Genomic DNA, 15,659 nt, shown 5'->3' with positions numbered 1-15,659 from the left:
TAGGGTCATATTTAGGTTGTAAGGGTCTCCAACAACAGTCTAATATGCATGCAAGGTCATAAAACACTTTGATGGTCTTATAATCTGCATTTATTTTTACCTAATTATCCCAGCGACTCCCATATGAATCGTTCAGCGATTCATTTGTTCCCAAACCCCTCCTCAGCACGAAGCTAATCTGCGCTGATTGGACCAATGACAGGCTGCTGCGATTGGTCGACGACACTGACAGGCTTCAGGGCGAGACAGAGTGAAATGCCCAGCAGATTATCAACAATATAAAAGTAGTCACAGTGCACACACGCTTCATAGTGGATTTTGGCTGCCAGTGGGTGAATGTAAATACAGATGATGGACTAGAAAATACTGACGACTAACTATTTTATCAAGCAAAAAGTCCAAGAACTGGCGAGGATATGTCCTAGCAGTCTACTTGCTCTTTTTACACACACACACACACACACAGGGCCGGCGCGTCCAGAATAGAGACGGCGCGGCGGCGACACCTCCCTCCCCCTCCGCGTCCTCAGTTACATCCGCGATTACAACCGCGACACCCCCTAAAGTCCTCACTTTACAAACGGGTCCCTTTGATCACCCTTTGCCTAGAGCTTTACCCTATTCAGAGACACGCACACACACACATCAACCTCCTAAGAGGAGACACTCACACAAACGACCGTCCTCAGAGGAGCCACACACACACACATTACACACACACACACATAGCTGACTATCCATAAACAAAGCGGCACGCGTCGCGTTTTCAACGTAGCTTTACACGCGATATGAGAATATAAAGAGTTAACCTGATACAGCACACGCGGTTACAAGTACCAAAACACAACTAAATACATAATGTGCAAGCTAGAGTAAACGAGGCAACAGTTTTAATCGCACGTACTTACACTGGTGAAATGGGGGAAGAAACTGATCCATGATGCACTGATCCATGTTCTGACAGTCTTCACTGATCCTTCCTTTAACAAACTGATGAAGTCTTCTTTGTAAGCAGGTAGTTTCCAGAGGCTCTCGATCTGCTCAAGGCTAGGCTATATGCTAAGGTTTCATCTTTGGGTGAACTGTCAATAATGTCCATCTGCACAGCGTGACTTCATTCTACCGGTGTCTGTGTGTGTCTCTGTGTGTGTGTGTGTCTGTGTGTGTCTCTGAGACTTTTTTTCTGTTAGTGGGCGGGGCCGCAGGTTTCAAATCTCCCGGGTTTGCACGTGCAACTACTTGTGTTTCGTGGCTGCGTCATCACGAAACACCTAATAACTCGTTATCAAGGCGACTCGTTTGAAGCACTATGAGTCGACTCTTTTATAGATGAATCAATAGTTTTAAACACTGTACACTTACAGATTTAAGCCTTAGCTGGATATTTCACTTCACTTAGAGCTGTGTTACACACTACATGGAAGGGCATTTTCAAAAAGCCATAATATGGGCTCTTTAATAACATGTCAATATTTGACAAAGCAATCCAGCACGTTTACTCGCAAATGCACTCGGGTCATTTCCTCCAGCAGGACAGCAGATGGCGCTGTGGGTCACTTCCTGTCATTCTCCTGGGGAAAGCCTGAAACCAGCACTAACTACAGCTGAACACTATGTGAACAGGGGACTCGACTGGACATGGCTCACATGTTTGAGGCTTTCACACCATGAACTCTGCTATAAAATCAAAGTATATCTGACATTAATGTATAAGGGCAGTGTGAGGCTGCTAAAAACAGACAGGCTTTTATCATATCACTTTACTCTTGTCTTCTTTCAGTGGAGATTTAAAATGTTCATAATGACATGAAATATGATGATTACAAAATTATTTAAGACTTTATAAATACAAAATGCACTAGAGACAATCTGCCTGGACTGTGTTTATTTATGAAAAGTGATTTATATGTGTAACACGCTTTACAAAGTGCACATTATTACTACATTACAGCCAAAATCATGAGAGTAAAGGAGCGGTGCATTAGACAGTGTATAAACATAGTGAACCTGCAGTTAATCAGTATCTAGTGTCCTTCTAGAAAGGTGATGTGTATAATACATGTTCAGTGAAGCGTGTGTGTGTGTGTATTGCTGAAGTGTTTGTGTTGTCCTCGTCACAGGTGATGGATCTGATCAATATATATATATGTGTGTGTGTGTGTGTGTGTGTGTGTGTGTGTGTGTGCATAGGCAATACAAACGTTCTGGAGAATGTAGAGCACAAGGCGATCAGATCCGTCACCTGTGACGAGGACAACACAAACCCTTCAGCAATACACACACACACACACTTCACTGAACATGTATTATACACACTTATAAACCTCACCTGTATGGAAGGACATGTAGGAATATATAAACTGACTGCAACAACACGTAACAGGCGTGAGCAGGACATTAAACCAGTATTAGCATAGATGTTTTCTGTGCTCTGTCATTTCAGACATGACTATATAATAAGCAATACCACATGTATACAGCAGGATTCATTACTCAGCTGAGCTCCTGGTACTGGAGACTGATGATCGAGCTCTTAAAACACGTTTACAACAACACAAGATACAGAAGTCTCCAGATCTGACGTTAAAGTGAACACGCACAGGGAAAGACTACAGATATGAGGAAAGTACAAACACCACATCATTACAAACTCCCTAAAGAGTCTGGATCTTTACACACAGCAGCAGCTTTAAGAGAAACAGCAGTGAACACGATCAACACTACAGGACATTTCAGCAGTGATCTGTCGCCAGACGCGGCTGCATAAATGCTATCGTTTTATAGTGGTCACAACAGTTAACATTAGTGAAGACTACTGCTCTATCTCCAGTGTTTTGGCATAGAGATAAAGCCCCTGTTCTGCAGAAATCATCAGTCTCTCGTTTCAGAGTGAATCTGGACTGTCTTTGCTCTGAGATTGTGGAAAGGAGAGCCAGTGTCCTGTGTTCAGTGTAGTGCAGTACTGCAGTCTGCCTCCGGGCGCTCTGTAACCGCAGCACAACAACAGGAGGCGGAGCTTAATCCATTCAGATGCAGAGTTCACCCGGACATCTCATTGGCTGTTGGTGCAGTGGGCGGAGCCTTCAGCGCATCGCCTTTGGATGTGGACCTGGAAAACCAATAGCAGTAAATGAGAGGACGAAGCAGCTCAACTAAACTGCAGAAGGTGGAAGCAGTCAAACCCTGAGCTGAAAGCATCCGAGCTCTTCATATTAGCATTAGCACATGCTGACTGATAAGTCTGACAATGTTTTCCCCATATTTAAACTGGTTTCCTGTCAGATTCACCCATAAACGGCGAGAACAGCGGCAGAAGCACAGACTGCATCTGAGAAACAGCTGCTGTCAGACCTGGAGGCTGGATAATTGATTAACAGCCTGTGAGCTCTGCTAGAGTTGTGTTCAGAGTTCTACAGGCCGCCCGTGCTGATGTTACTCTGGACAGGCCACATCTGTATGATAATATAAGAAACGCACCGGCTGCTGATCCGGCTGGAGGCGTCTGCTCGGCTGCGTCTGTCTGTGTCGGAGGAGGCAGCGGTGTGGTCGAGGCTGGCCGTGGGAGCGGGGGCGCAGCTGGCAGGAGTGCCTGTGCTGGTGCCCATGGACTTGGACAGCACCTTCAGCCGGAGCGAGGAGCGGCTCTGCTGCGGGCGGCTGTTGTGCTTCAGGAAGAACTCGCAGGACTCCTGCAGGACCCGCCGGCTCTCGCTGACCGCACTGAAACACGCAGTTATAATCACTCTACAGAAACCTGCGGGGTGTGTGTGTGTGTGTGTGTGTGTGTGTGTGTGTGTGAGAAGGGAAACACTCACTCTTTCTTGTGCGCCCGCCTGCAGAAGGATGCCCACCGGCTGCAGGTCTTTCTGCTGCTGACCCAGAACACCGCCGGGATGCCCACCGCCAGCGTCATCAGGTACTTCAGGAGGAAGAGTGAGAGTCCGGGTTGCTGCACACCACCCTGCACACACACACACACACACACACACAGGTCAGAGCGGTGCAGGTGCCACTGACCCGAGGACACTAACACACTCACGTTGCTGGCGCGGGCACAGGGGATGCTGAACTCCTGGCAGTGCCTGTTGACCCAGCTGCTCTCCCAGACGCGGCGCTGGGTCATCTCGTACAGGTAACAGCCCAGCAGCAGCAGCAGCGGCAGCAGGTACAGGCCGCTGAACACGCCGATACGGATCATGAACCTCTTCAGCTTCTGCTGGTTGAGCTGGTCGTGCTGGATCACCTGCCGTACACGGTTCAGCGCCACGATGCCTGCTAGCAGCAGCGCCAAGCCCAGGAGCACCGCCAGTGCCAGCGGGGCCACCAGGAACCAGCGCAGCGCTGTCAGGTCGTACAGGCCCGTGAAGCACACGCCGCTAATGCCGTCACCCTCCACCTTCCCCAGCGCCAGCAGCAGCAGCGTCAGCACCGCTGGCACGCCCCAGCCTGCCGCGTGGAACCATAGCGCCTGCTTCTGGATGGCCTCGCAGCTCCACTTGGGCCCGGCGGCCAGGAACCAGGTGATGGTGAGGATGACCCACCACAACACGCCGGCGGTGGAGCAGAAGTACAGCAAGGTGAACAGCAGAGAGCACCCGCGGCTCCGTGCCCCCAGCACCACCGTCCACACGCCGCCTGGCCGCCCTGGGGCCCCGCAGGCCACCGACGGCCCCAGCATGAAGCCCAGCAGGTACAGCAGCGAGACGGCGCAGTAGCAGACGGAGATGAAGACGATGGGACGCTCAGGGTAGCGGAAGCGTTGCGCGTCCATCAGGAAGGTGAGGAAGGTGAAGAGCGTAGCGCACAAACACACCACGGAGCAGACGCCAATGAAGAGCCGGGTCAGATGCTGCTCCGCCGCCGTCAGGAACATGTTCTCGCAGGGTGGTGCACATTCTGGGGCCCCGAGGAAAGAGCCGCTCTGCCCCGGCCGCAACTTCAACTGGAGCGGACACCAGAAGCCCAGGTCCCGCGGCGAGGAGCCGGAGCCAGAGCGGCCCGCTGTGGTCACGTCTACAGCAGAGCCTCCACACGACTCCAGTCTGCGGGGAAACACAGTCATGTCTGCTCTACACTCCAGCTCAGATGATGATGATGATACACTCAGCATAATAACGTGATCCAGTATTGACAGCATGAAGCGTTTCTCAGTGAATGGACATGTGTTTATGATGTAGTGAGGGTACACTCCTGCTCCGGCCTCTAAGACATCATTAATAACTCTCACAAACCCTCCGCTGTACACGTCACAACACCACACACAAGACTCTATCAGACTGGGCAGTGCACTAAAGTTTGTGTGTTTGTTTATATGTGTGTGTGTGTGTGTGTGTGTGTTAATGCTCTCACCGCTCGCACTGCAGCTCTGAGGGCCAGCTGATGCCGAAGGTGTGCATCACAGCTCTGCAGTCGGACTGCACACGCTCACAGCGCTCTCTGCATGGCCGCAGCACGTGTGTGTGTGAGTGTGTGAGTGTATGTGTGCGGCACTCAGGCACAAACGACTGGCAGAGGAACAGGTGTGCATCAGGTGAGCAGCGAACGCTGACCAGCGGCATAAACTCCTGCGGGACAGAGGAAGAGGAGGATGAGGAAGAGGAGGAGGAGACTTTGGTGCCTTACTCTGTGCTTCTGTTACACTGACCACACTACACAACACACACTACACAACAACACACACACTACACAACAACACACACTACACAACAACACACACTACACAACAACACACACACTACACAACAACACACACTACACAACAACACACACACTACACAACAACACACACTACACAACAACACACACACTACACAACAACACACACTATCATTTCATAAACAAAATAACACAACATGACTTTACAAACCAGAGCAACAGAACACAGAACTATTGTGATTATCCACCTAATGTGTGTGTGTGTGTGTGTGTGTGCGTGTTACTCTCCCCCCTCCAGGTTTCCTTCCTTCCTGCGCTCTGGTTTCATTGTCTGCTGTAATAATAGAGCTCAGGGTTTCTCCTACAGCGCTGTATCTGACACCACAGCTCCTGCAGATCTTCAGAGGAGCCGCCGCCGCCGCAGGAATGTGCTCTGGAGATCTGGATCAACCTGACCTGTTGAGCTGATCTGCTCTCAGTGGATGACTCTCGATGTTATATGACACAAACAGAGTCCAGGTTCTTCTGTTTCTCCACAGAATCAGAGTAATTCTAATGGCCCGTAATGGCACTGAGTGGTACGGTTCAGTTCGATTTGCTTTTATGGCCGTTTCCACTGTCAAAAGGTACCTAAAGCGAATTGTACCGGACCACTTTTTGGGGACCCTTTCAGAAAGGAACCTAGCATAATAAAAGGGTACCAGAAAGTGGATCACGATGTGCATCTGAACACTACTGGTGTACAGAGATCCGTCCCTCGCAGAAGCAGGAGAATGAAAACAAAGTAAGCTCCATTATTAAACACACAGCCGAGACATTACAGCATAATAATATACATATAATAACCTGCCATGGTTGACCCGAGCCTAATCAGACCTTGTCATCAATGAACAGCCACAAAGCCAAGAAGAAGAGCAGAATCTGCCCTGTGTCCTGCGGTTGTTTACGAGGTCGTCTAAAGCATGAGCGGTTTCACTTTCTCACGATCCCTCGCCGCGAGTCTATATTAGAAACAAGGAACTTCTTGAGCTGATGATAATGGCGTGCGCTTGATTATTGACGAGCTTCTGACATCCTTTCAGAAACAGACAAAAGCAAGAGTGAAGTGTGAAAAACAAAGGAGTGAATGATTATTACAGCAGCTGACAGATGAACACACCGCCATGATGAACTCTGATCATCAGCTTCTGGACTGTTCTGAACTGAGAATGAGGGAGTTCCTCTCTAACAGAGGCTACATGTGCCGCTGAAGATTACAGACACAGATGAGAGGTTTACACTCACTGTAGGCTATATTTAGTGTTGTTTTTAAACCCAAATAAGGACTAAATGTCTGCTGTGTGTAGATTATCTGTAATTGGTAACATATCAGCAACTGTAAGAGTCTGTATGTGTTTATACATGTTCATTTATTTAGTTATTTAATATAATCACAGACGTTACAGTAGGCTGTTTCACACTGTCATTGATCAGCAGTTATGATCAGATCATGTTGATGAAAGGTTAGTAATGAACATTTATACAGTATTGATGTGTGTAAAGCTTCTGTGTTGTGAGAAGAGCTTCTCATATGATATGTGAGTGACCCGTACAGCTTCAAACCTGGTTTATACTTGACGCGTCCGCTAGTTCGCTTAAGTGCGCGCAGTGAATGTGGCGTCATCGTGGAGTTTGCGGAGGTTCGCTTTGGGTGCGCACGACATGATTTCGGCTGGCGGAGCGCATGATTTTATTTGAGACTGGAGCGAACAGTGTGTGCGGCACCGTGTTTGATTTGAGTTGAATATGAAACACTCTGAAGATATTTTGTCTGAAACAGTACGACTAAAAAACATCAGTACTTTTTAGTAAGTGTACTTTTTATTTGCTTTTATTCCTGCCATAATAAAAATTTTTTTAGAGTTTATTAAATGTGAATGACAAGAGAATATGGGTTATGTTCTGTTGTCATTCATATTTTAATGAACTTTAATAGGTAAAACTGTCTGAGATATGAACAAAAGCAAGTGATGCATCAAAGTTTGATTAAAATAAATCTTGAATGGTTATAAAATCCTGATAATCATTAAAATAATTTATAAAAATAAGATAAAGTAATTAATTTAAAATATTGAATGATATTAATTATATGACGTAGTTGCGGAAACTTCCCACTTCTCTGTTTATCCATCTGACTTTGAGGTCAGTTTCTTTTGTCACAACGTCGAATGTGGCAAGTATAAAAGCCTCGTCCGTTTCCTGAGGTGCAGTCAGAGGAGGTCCGCGAAAGTAGAAATCCAGCTTTACTGTAGACATTCACTACAGCGAGAATCACAGTGACTGAAACTTTCTGTCCTACACCACACACACCACTAGTGCCCTTTCGGCAGTGAAGACACAAGCCTGATAAAGGTGACCCATACCGATCCGTACTGTACCACACCACTCAGTGGAAACAGGCCATATAAGAAGAGCACAGAGCCATCTACTGCTCTACTGATGGTGTGTGTGTGTGTGTGTGTGTAACCAGTCCTGATCTGAGGCTCACACACCTTCATCCTGACAGCAGCGATGTCCTGGTCATAGTGCTCCAGCATGTTGGGGAAGAAGGTGTTGTTGTAGGGCATGTCGAGACACCACTGCACCTGCACAGGCTCACAGGTGAACAGAGTGTGGCTCACACAGGAGTCCAGTAGCAGGAGGACACACACACACAGCAGCAGTGGCGGCTGCGCCATCACAACTGGCCTGAGATCAGCTTCTGGAGCGCAGTCACCCGCAAACCTGCAAACACACACACACACACGCACACACACACACACACACATACATACATATACATATATATAACTGCATTACAGAAACCTGCAAAAGTCAAATAAAAGTTGTGTAAAAGCAGTTTAACAGATGAGGAAAATAGAATATAGAGTGATAAGATAACAATATGTCTAGATTGTGTGTTATTATTGTGTGATGATCCTCCTGTCTGCAGCTCTAGATCAGATCACAACTGACTCAGTTCAGTTTAACTCAAATCACTGTTGATGAAAGTTCATCATGACAGAAACCTGAAACACACACAAACATCTTCTCTACACTGCAATGAGGCCGGAAGTGGACACACACTGTAACAGTGGCATTCCTGCTGTTTCCGGGAAACTCTTCCGTGATCCGCGCAGGAGCGAAACAGCAGAAACCAACACGGACATCACGGGTCTCGACAGACTGGCTTTTGTAGGATATGTGCTGTTGTGGTGATTGTCCTCTTGTTTCTTTAGCTGTTATAAACATCTCTGATGAAAACACAACTGTAGTTTAAAGAAAAGCGAGTGTGTTTTACCTCCTCCTCCTCCTCCTCCTCCAGAAACGGATCCAATGTCGCACAAACTCTGTTTCTTTCTTCTTTTATTCCATTCTATCGCCTGTTACGACACGATCAACCCCTCTTCTTCCTCTCCGAATGTGACTCCATGTGAAAAGTTTGCATAAACCCGAAAGCGATCCTCGAGCACCGAACAGAAACAATCTGCTGGAGTTCCTCCGACTGAAGGAATGTCGCTCTCGCTTTGCGCATGCGCAGACAGACTCGAGTTCACCTTTCCCGAGCGGATCACCGAAAAACACCGAACTACTGAACTACAGCGACTCGTTTGTGGATGAATCGTTTGAGTGAATCATATTGATTCTTTTGTAAAGGTGTGGGAATAATCTCCTCTCACACACATAGATCTGCTTTTCACATTACCTTGTTAAATTATTGATTATCTTCTGTGCGATATGTCCAGATGATTTACATTGCTCAGGTAAAACACACACACACACACACACACACACACACACACACACACACACACACACACACACACACACACACACACACACACACACTGAACGCTGCTGTGAGAACTGACGAGATCAACAACATGAAAACACATCAAAACTCTTGTGTTTAATTGACTGACAGTGTGTGTGCGTGTGTGTGTGTTAGTCTCTGCAGGATCCAGATTCACCACTGGTCTAATGTGAATCATCTCAGATTCCGAGTTAAACTACACAGACTTGATCCCTGTCGTAAATAAATAGCCATTATTCTATAGTGTTTAGTCTTTATGATTGCTGGATTGTTCCTCCATATATAAGCTCAAGGCCCGCGGGAGCACATGAGTGGATTACACACACACAGAGTCAATGCAGGCTGGGTGGCGCTAATGACACGGAATACACAAGTAATGTTCATTTATTAGAATTTAGTGTAAAAAGTACATAATAATAAAGTATAACAGTATACACAAGTTGCTTTAACAGCTTGCACATAATCCAGAGCGTGTGATGTATATCATATATTTCCTGTAACGCGCGCGTGTGTGTGTGTGTGTGTGTGTGTGTGACGGCAGAGTTTCCACATAACTGAGCAGGAGCTGTTTAACATTGCGAAAGTCCCCATCTGACACTCATCATTAGCTCATAGTGTGTATTTGTGCTTCCACAGTTCTGCTTCTGTCAGGTGTGAAGGTTTTGAGAAAGGTGTGTGTGTGTGTGTGTGTGTGTGTGTGTGTGTGTGTGTGTGTGTGTGTGTGAACTGAACCCTGAACACTGAGCTGGAGCAGACCCTCCTGTGTGTTCAGCTGCTGTGACTCAATCTATACTGTAATGAAATAAAGATGAACTGAATGTAATGTTATTTACTTTAATGTGGTATTTTGGCTTTCTTAGATTCTTCCCTTAGAATTAACATCTGTTTTACATTTATGCAAATACGTGTAATTATTTGACTTTAATATGCTATAATCAACTAAAGAGACAATTAACGATCACTAATGAGGAGAAGGAACATTTAGCCCCTACAGTCTTACAGTTATAGCCCCTGAGGGCCGTCGTAATGCTGAAGTGACCCCCTAACCCTGACCCGGTGGTTTGACCATCGATCTGCGCATGCGCGTTCTCCGTCTCTCCGCGCATTTGAGCAGAAGCGCTTTCATCCCAGCGCGAGTGACAACCGCGCATGCGCAACCCAGCCTCACAGCTGTAGAGCGCCCGACAGAAGTTCCCAAACTCCAGAGAGACGCGCTGCTGTGTGTGTGTTTGTGTGTGTGTGTGTCTCAGAATGGGCTGCTCATCGTCCAGCACACAGAATCTACAGGAGAACCGACCAGGAGTCAAGGCAGAGGAGAACGGAGAAACACTGAGTGAGTCTCAAACAAGCGCACACACACACACACACACACACACACACCATGCGTAAATTACTGTAAACGGTAGAGTCATTGTAAAGCAGTCAGAGATCTGCTCATTATTGTACTGCTAGACAGTTATAGACAGTATAGAGTCACAGCAGCTGTAATATTCCAGATTCTGCTGTCTCTCTGTCTGTCTGTGCTGTGTCAGATGAAGCTGATGGGTTCTGACAGCTCCATCCTCAGGCGCTGATCTGAGATCTGCTGTGTTTCAGGCTTATCTCCACACCACTGCCTCCATTCAGCACAGAATGACTTGTTTTCCGTGAGATTTACCGCAGTACAGATCTGAGATCAGCCTCCAGTCTCCCATAAGGGCTAGACTGAGGAAAAGAGCTGATCCAGGGTCAGGGGAATACTGTCTGCTCATCTGAGCACATGTTGATGAGAGGCCACTTTACAAGAGCTGCCTGATCTCTCTCTCTCACACACACACACACCGCACACACACGCACACACACACACACACACACACACACACACACACACACACACGATCATGGCTTTATTGCGGAGCTCCTCAGCTCAGCCTGTGATGATCAGGTTGCTGGTGAAGGTTGATCAGGACTGAAGCAGCTGGAGGAGCGCTTGTGACCTGAGCTCAGCATGTGGCTCATCTTTGGTTGTGAATCATTAACTGAATTAAACATGCCAGTTTTATTTTAGTGGAGTGTTAGGGGGAAATAGAAGCGGACACACACACACACACACACACACACACACACACACACAAGCAGAATGCAGTCGTCACTGATGAAGCAGCAAACACACAGAAGGCTGCTCTCCTCGTCCTGTGAGTCTGCTGTGTGTGTGTGTGTGTGTGTGTGTGTGTGTGTGTGTGTGTGTGTGTGAGTCTGCTGCGTGTGTGTGTGAGTGAGTCTCAGATCACCGAGTCTGAATCAGTGGAGATGATCAGAGTTCTGCTGGACGGCACACGCTCATCAAACTAAGAGCAGAACACAGAAGTGGAGCGCTGCAGACGGATGAGCAGTGACATCATGAGGCTCGCTGCATGCTTCTGTTGGGTTCCCATGAGAACATCTTCAGCTGTGTGTGTGTGTGTGTGTGTGTGTGTGTGTGTGTGTGTGTGTGTGTGTGTGTGTGTAAAGATGAAGATTAACCAGGCAGGTCCATGAGTGTGTGTTTCAATCATTCACTCATGACATGTTTGAGCGTTGAGTTGATGCACCGCTGATGCTTAAACATGTCAGCACTTGCAGACGCTGTCCGTAACGTGGCTGATCCAGTGTGTGTGTGTGTGTGTGTGTGTGTGCATGGCTGAGCTTACACACTCTTGGGCTACTGTGTTTGTGCATGAAAGTAATGTTGCAAAACAACTGATCTGACCCAATCTGACTGGTTGTGTGGTGTGTGTCATGTTGTGTGGGGTGTGTGTTGTGTTGTGTGGTGTGTGTCATGTTGTGTGGGGTGTGTTGTGTGGTGTGTTGTGTTTGTGGTGTTGTGTGTTGTGTTTGTTGTGTTGTGTGTTGTGTGGTGTGTGGTGTTGTGTTTGTTGTGGTGTGGTGTTGTGTGGTGTTGTGTGGTGTGTGTTGTGTTTGTGGTGTTGTGTGGTGTGTGTGTTGTGTTGTGTGGTGTTGTGTGTTGTGTTGTCTCCTGCAGGGGTTTGCTTTGACAGATCTTCAGGTCCACCAGTGTGTGTGCTTTGTAATCTTCTAGTGTAGTTGGCAGTGGTCCAGCTCCTGAAGAACCCGTTCATGTTTCTGTGCGAAGAGTTCCTCTGTTGTGATGCTGAAGCAGACGTCTGAATGTGACCCATTTGCTCTGCTTGTGTTTCTCTTGACAGTTCCTCATAATGGGGCGGCAGAGGAGACGATCTCGGCTCAGATGCAGCTGCCGGTTCAGGGGCCGCTGTTGGAGGACAGAGACCCGGGGTCACAGGAGAACCAGGCCGAAGCCCCAGGAGCAGAGCAACTGGCAGACGGATGTAGTGAAGCTCTTCTAGATGCAGCAGATGCTCTCGAAGTCTCCAGTCCTGAAGCCCCTGCTGTGGATGATGCCGCTCCAGAACTCTCTGATCCTGCAGGAACCACAGAACCGGCAGCAGAACCCACTCCAGCAGAGTTCCCTCCAGAGCTCCAGCCGGCTGTGGAACCAGCACCCTCAGAGGCCTCCGAGCCCACACTCGAGGACCCAACCACCATTCTAGAACTCGCATTGCCTTCTGAGTCCACTACAGTTCTAGAACCTGTTGTAGAATCTGCCCTAAAAGAAGAGTCAGCTCCGCCTGCTGCTCCAGAACCCGCTCAGTTGGAATGGAGTTCTCCTCCAGAACTCATTTCTTCTGAAACTATCCCGAGTGCAGAACCAGCTCCAACTGCCTCTCCAGAACCCACCCTGGTGGAACCATGCCCAGTGCTAGAACCAACAATTGAGGAACCAAACCCAGCTCTAGAATCCACACCTGTAGAACCAGTTCCTGATGAACCAAGGTCAACTCAAGAACTCACACCTACAGAACTGAGTCCTACAGAACTGAGTCCAGCTCAAGAACCAACACCTGTTGAACTGATTCCAGCTCTAGAGGCTGTACCCGATGACCAGAGTTCAGCTCTAGAACCCACACCCAGTGAACCGATTCCAGATCTAGAACTCACACCTCCAGAACCAAGTACAGCGCTAGAATCAGTTACCAATGAACTGAGTCTAGCTCTAGAACCCACACCTGCAGAACCAAGTCCAGTTCTAGACCCCACACCTGATGAACCAAGTCCAGCTCTAAAATCCACACCTGCAGAACCAAGTCCAATTCTAGAACCCACACCTGATGAACCAAGTCCTGCTCTAAAATCCACACCTGGGGAACCAAGTCCAATTCTAGAACTCACACCCGATGAACCGGGTCCGGCTATAGAACCCACACCCGGGGAACCAAGCCCACCCTCAGTGATGGAAGCAGCTGCGATTGCAGGAGCGATCTGTGCAGAGACACAGGCCAACAAGGGTAACACACACACACACACACACACACACACACACACACACACACACACACACACGAGCGGTGACTGCAGCACAGCTCTCCTGCGTGTGTCTGTGTGTTTATCATCTAACTGATGTTTCTGATGATGTAGAGTGGGGAAGTGAGCCTTGTCATGTACTGTTTTACCCATACTCGAGATTGGTCCTCTGCTTTTAACCCATCACAGTGCGCACGCACACACACACACACTCTGAGTGAGATTACTGTGTCCGTCTAGACGCTGTGTCTGAGTGAAGTAAAGCAGCAGACACTACACATATAACCCAAGCTGGCAGCAGAACACACTCTACTGTATTCCAGACAAAGAGGCTTCAGTACCGGAGCAGAAACACACGTCAGCTTGTCCACATCTGCAGACAGACACACACACACACACACACACACACACAATAACGCTGTTTCCTCAGATTATGTCAGATGAGCTGGTCATGTCCTGCAGAGACGGCGGTGTGTGACTCTCAGATGGACAGGGTTTAATTCAGTCGGTGAGAGTGAAACGCTGAGCGGAGGCTTATGAACGCGCACACACACACACACACACACACACACACACACACACACACACACATCTGCGTCTGCCGCAGACCTACAGTAACACACATCACTGATGCAGGAATGACACCCTTTATTACAGATGATCAGTGTGTTCAGTGTGTTTTAAATGTGTGTGTTGACTGAAGAAAGCGAACGCTTAATAGTGACCCGCCGCTCTGTGTGTGTGTGTGTTTCAGGCGTCGCCCCACTGGAGCCCACAGACTGAAATCAGATCAGCGATGAAGACACCAGTGCCTTTTCCTTCAGGAGTGTGTGTGTGTGTGTGTTCGGCTTCACACACTCGTCTGTACATAAATGAGTGTATCTTTGTAGCTTTAGCATTGTAGAGGAGCTGTGCGGACGCAGGGCATGATGGGAAGGTGGTGGGAGGAACGTCTGTGGATCAACACAATAATCCTGAACTCTGATGATAACACTGAAGGAGCTAACAAACGTGTGTATCAGCGTCTTCCTCTGTACATTAATCAGTGCTGCAGAACGCAGACACTGCAGTGTGTGTGTGTGTGTGTGTGTGTGTGTGTGTGTGTGTGATCGTCATGTAACGCTGTAATCTTCTTCATCAAACACACGTGACCAGCTGCACTATACATTAGCCATCGATAAAGAGCTGTTAATGATGTGTGACGAGATCTGTGTGCAGAATAAACACAACTACTGCTGTTCACAGCCTCATTGTTCAGAGGGGTGTGTGTGTGTGTGTGTGTGTGTGTGTGTGGGGGGGGTATTGTATTTCAACCTTTCAGATAAATTATGTAGTTTTTTCACGCACACACGCACGCACGCACACAGACACACACACGCACGCACGCACGCACACACACACACACGCACACACATCATATTTTTGACCCATTTTAATTAGAAAATAGTCAGAAGAGCCTCTTCATTAGAGCACACAGGAGTCAGTACATATAAACAGTGGATCGTCTCTTTTGGCACCATTATAGACACACACACACACAGAAAAGGCCATGTGTGCAGCAGCAGTGTGTGTGTGTGTGTGTGTCAGTGGAAGCCGATGCGCAGCGCTCTGTTCTTCACCATCTGGAACCTGCAGACGAACACGCGAGCGAATGCAGCGTCCGCCTGGTACTGGTACGTCCTGCAGACGCTGCGCTGCGGTTCTGCTGGACTGACGCTCGGCTGCAGCGCCGCAGGCAGAAACGGAGACGCACCGCGCACGAAATCCAGCAGACGAGTGTACTGCAGCTCCGACAGACGCTCGCGGACGCCTC

General features: G+C 48.1%; 2 protein-coding genes across 2 annotated transcripts; one reads left to right on the top strand and one right to left on the bottom strand.

The window, feature by feature from the left end:
- Window positions 1–1,870: 1,870 nt before the first annotated feature.
- On the bottom strand, window positions 1,871–9,203 carry fzd6 (frizzled class receptor 6). The gene is made up of 7 exons (XM_056475181.1): window positions 8,975–9,203; window positions 8,187–8,418; window positions 5,350–5,564; window positions 4,040–5,042; window positions 3,816–3,961; window positions 3,478–3,720; window positions 1,871–3,109 (listed from the first exon to the last, which is right to left on the bottom strand). The coding sequence occupies exons 2-7, from the start codon at window positions 8,370–8,372 to the stop codon at window positions 3,040–3,042; spliced, it is 1,863 nt and encodes a 620-aa protein (XP_056331156.1). The 5' UTR covers window positions 8,373–8,418; window positions 8,975–9,203; the 3' UTR covers window positions 1,871–3,039.
- A 1,402-nt stretch (window positions 9,204–10,605) lies between these two features.
- LOC130243218 (cell surface glycoprotein 1-like) lies at window positions 10,606–14,978 on the top strand. Its single transcript, XM_056475307.1, has 3 exons — window positions 10,606–10,820; window positions 12,673–13,830; window positions 14,601–14,978. The coding sequence occupies exons 1-3, from the start codon at window positions 10,739–10,741 to the stop codon at window positions 14,627–14,629; spliced, it is 1,269 nt and encodes a 422-aa protein (XP_056331282.1). The 5' UTR covers window positions 10,606–10,738; the 3' UTR covers window positions 14,630–14,978.
- Window positions 14,979–15,659: the final 681 nt, after the last annotated feature.

Source organism: Danio aesculapii, chromosome 16 (assembly GCF_903798145.1).
Source record: "Danio aesculapii chromosome 16, fDanAes4.1, whole genome shotgun sequence".
Lineage (NCBI taxonomy): Eukaryota > Metazoa > Chordata > Actinopteri > Cypriniformes > Danionidae > Danio > Danio aesculapii.
This window is presented reverse-complemented; position numbering and strand designations above follow the sequence as displayed.

What these genes read in the sequence shown, in the direction of transcription:
- fzd6 (XM_056475181.1), bottom strand. Translation starts at nt 8,372, where the DNA reads ATGGCGCAGCCGCCACTGCTGCTGTGTGTGTGTGTCCTCCTGCTACTG. An exon ending in TCGCTGCTGTCAGGATGAAG is followed by an intron (nt 5,565 to 8,186) that starts GTGTGTGAGCCT and finishes TCTGTCCCGCAG; the next exon opens with GAGTTTATGCCGCTGGTCAG. An exon ending in TCCAGCCGGATCAGCAGCCG is followed by an intron (nt 3,110 to 3,477) that starts GTGCGTTTCTTA and finishes TTGGTTTTCCAG; the next exon opens with GTCCACATCCAAAGGCGATG.
- LOC130243218 (XM_056475307.1), top strand. Translation starts at nt 10,739, where the DNA reads ATGGGCTGCTCATCGTCCAGCACACAGAATCTACAGGAGAACCGACCA. An exon ending in GGAGAACGGAGAAACACTGA is followed by an intron (nt 10,821 to 12,672) that starts GTGAGTCTCAAA and finishes TTCTCTTGACAG; the next exon opens with TTCCTCATAATGGGGCGGCA. An exon ending in AGAGACACAGGCCAACAAGG is followed by an intron (nt 13,831 to 14,600) that starts GTAACACACACA and finishes TGTGTGTTTCAG; the next exon opens with GCGTCGCCCCACTGGAGCCC.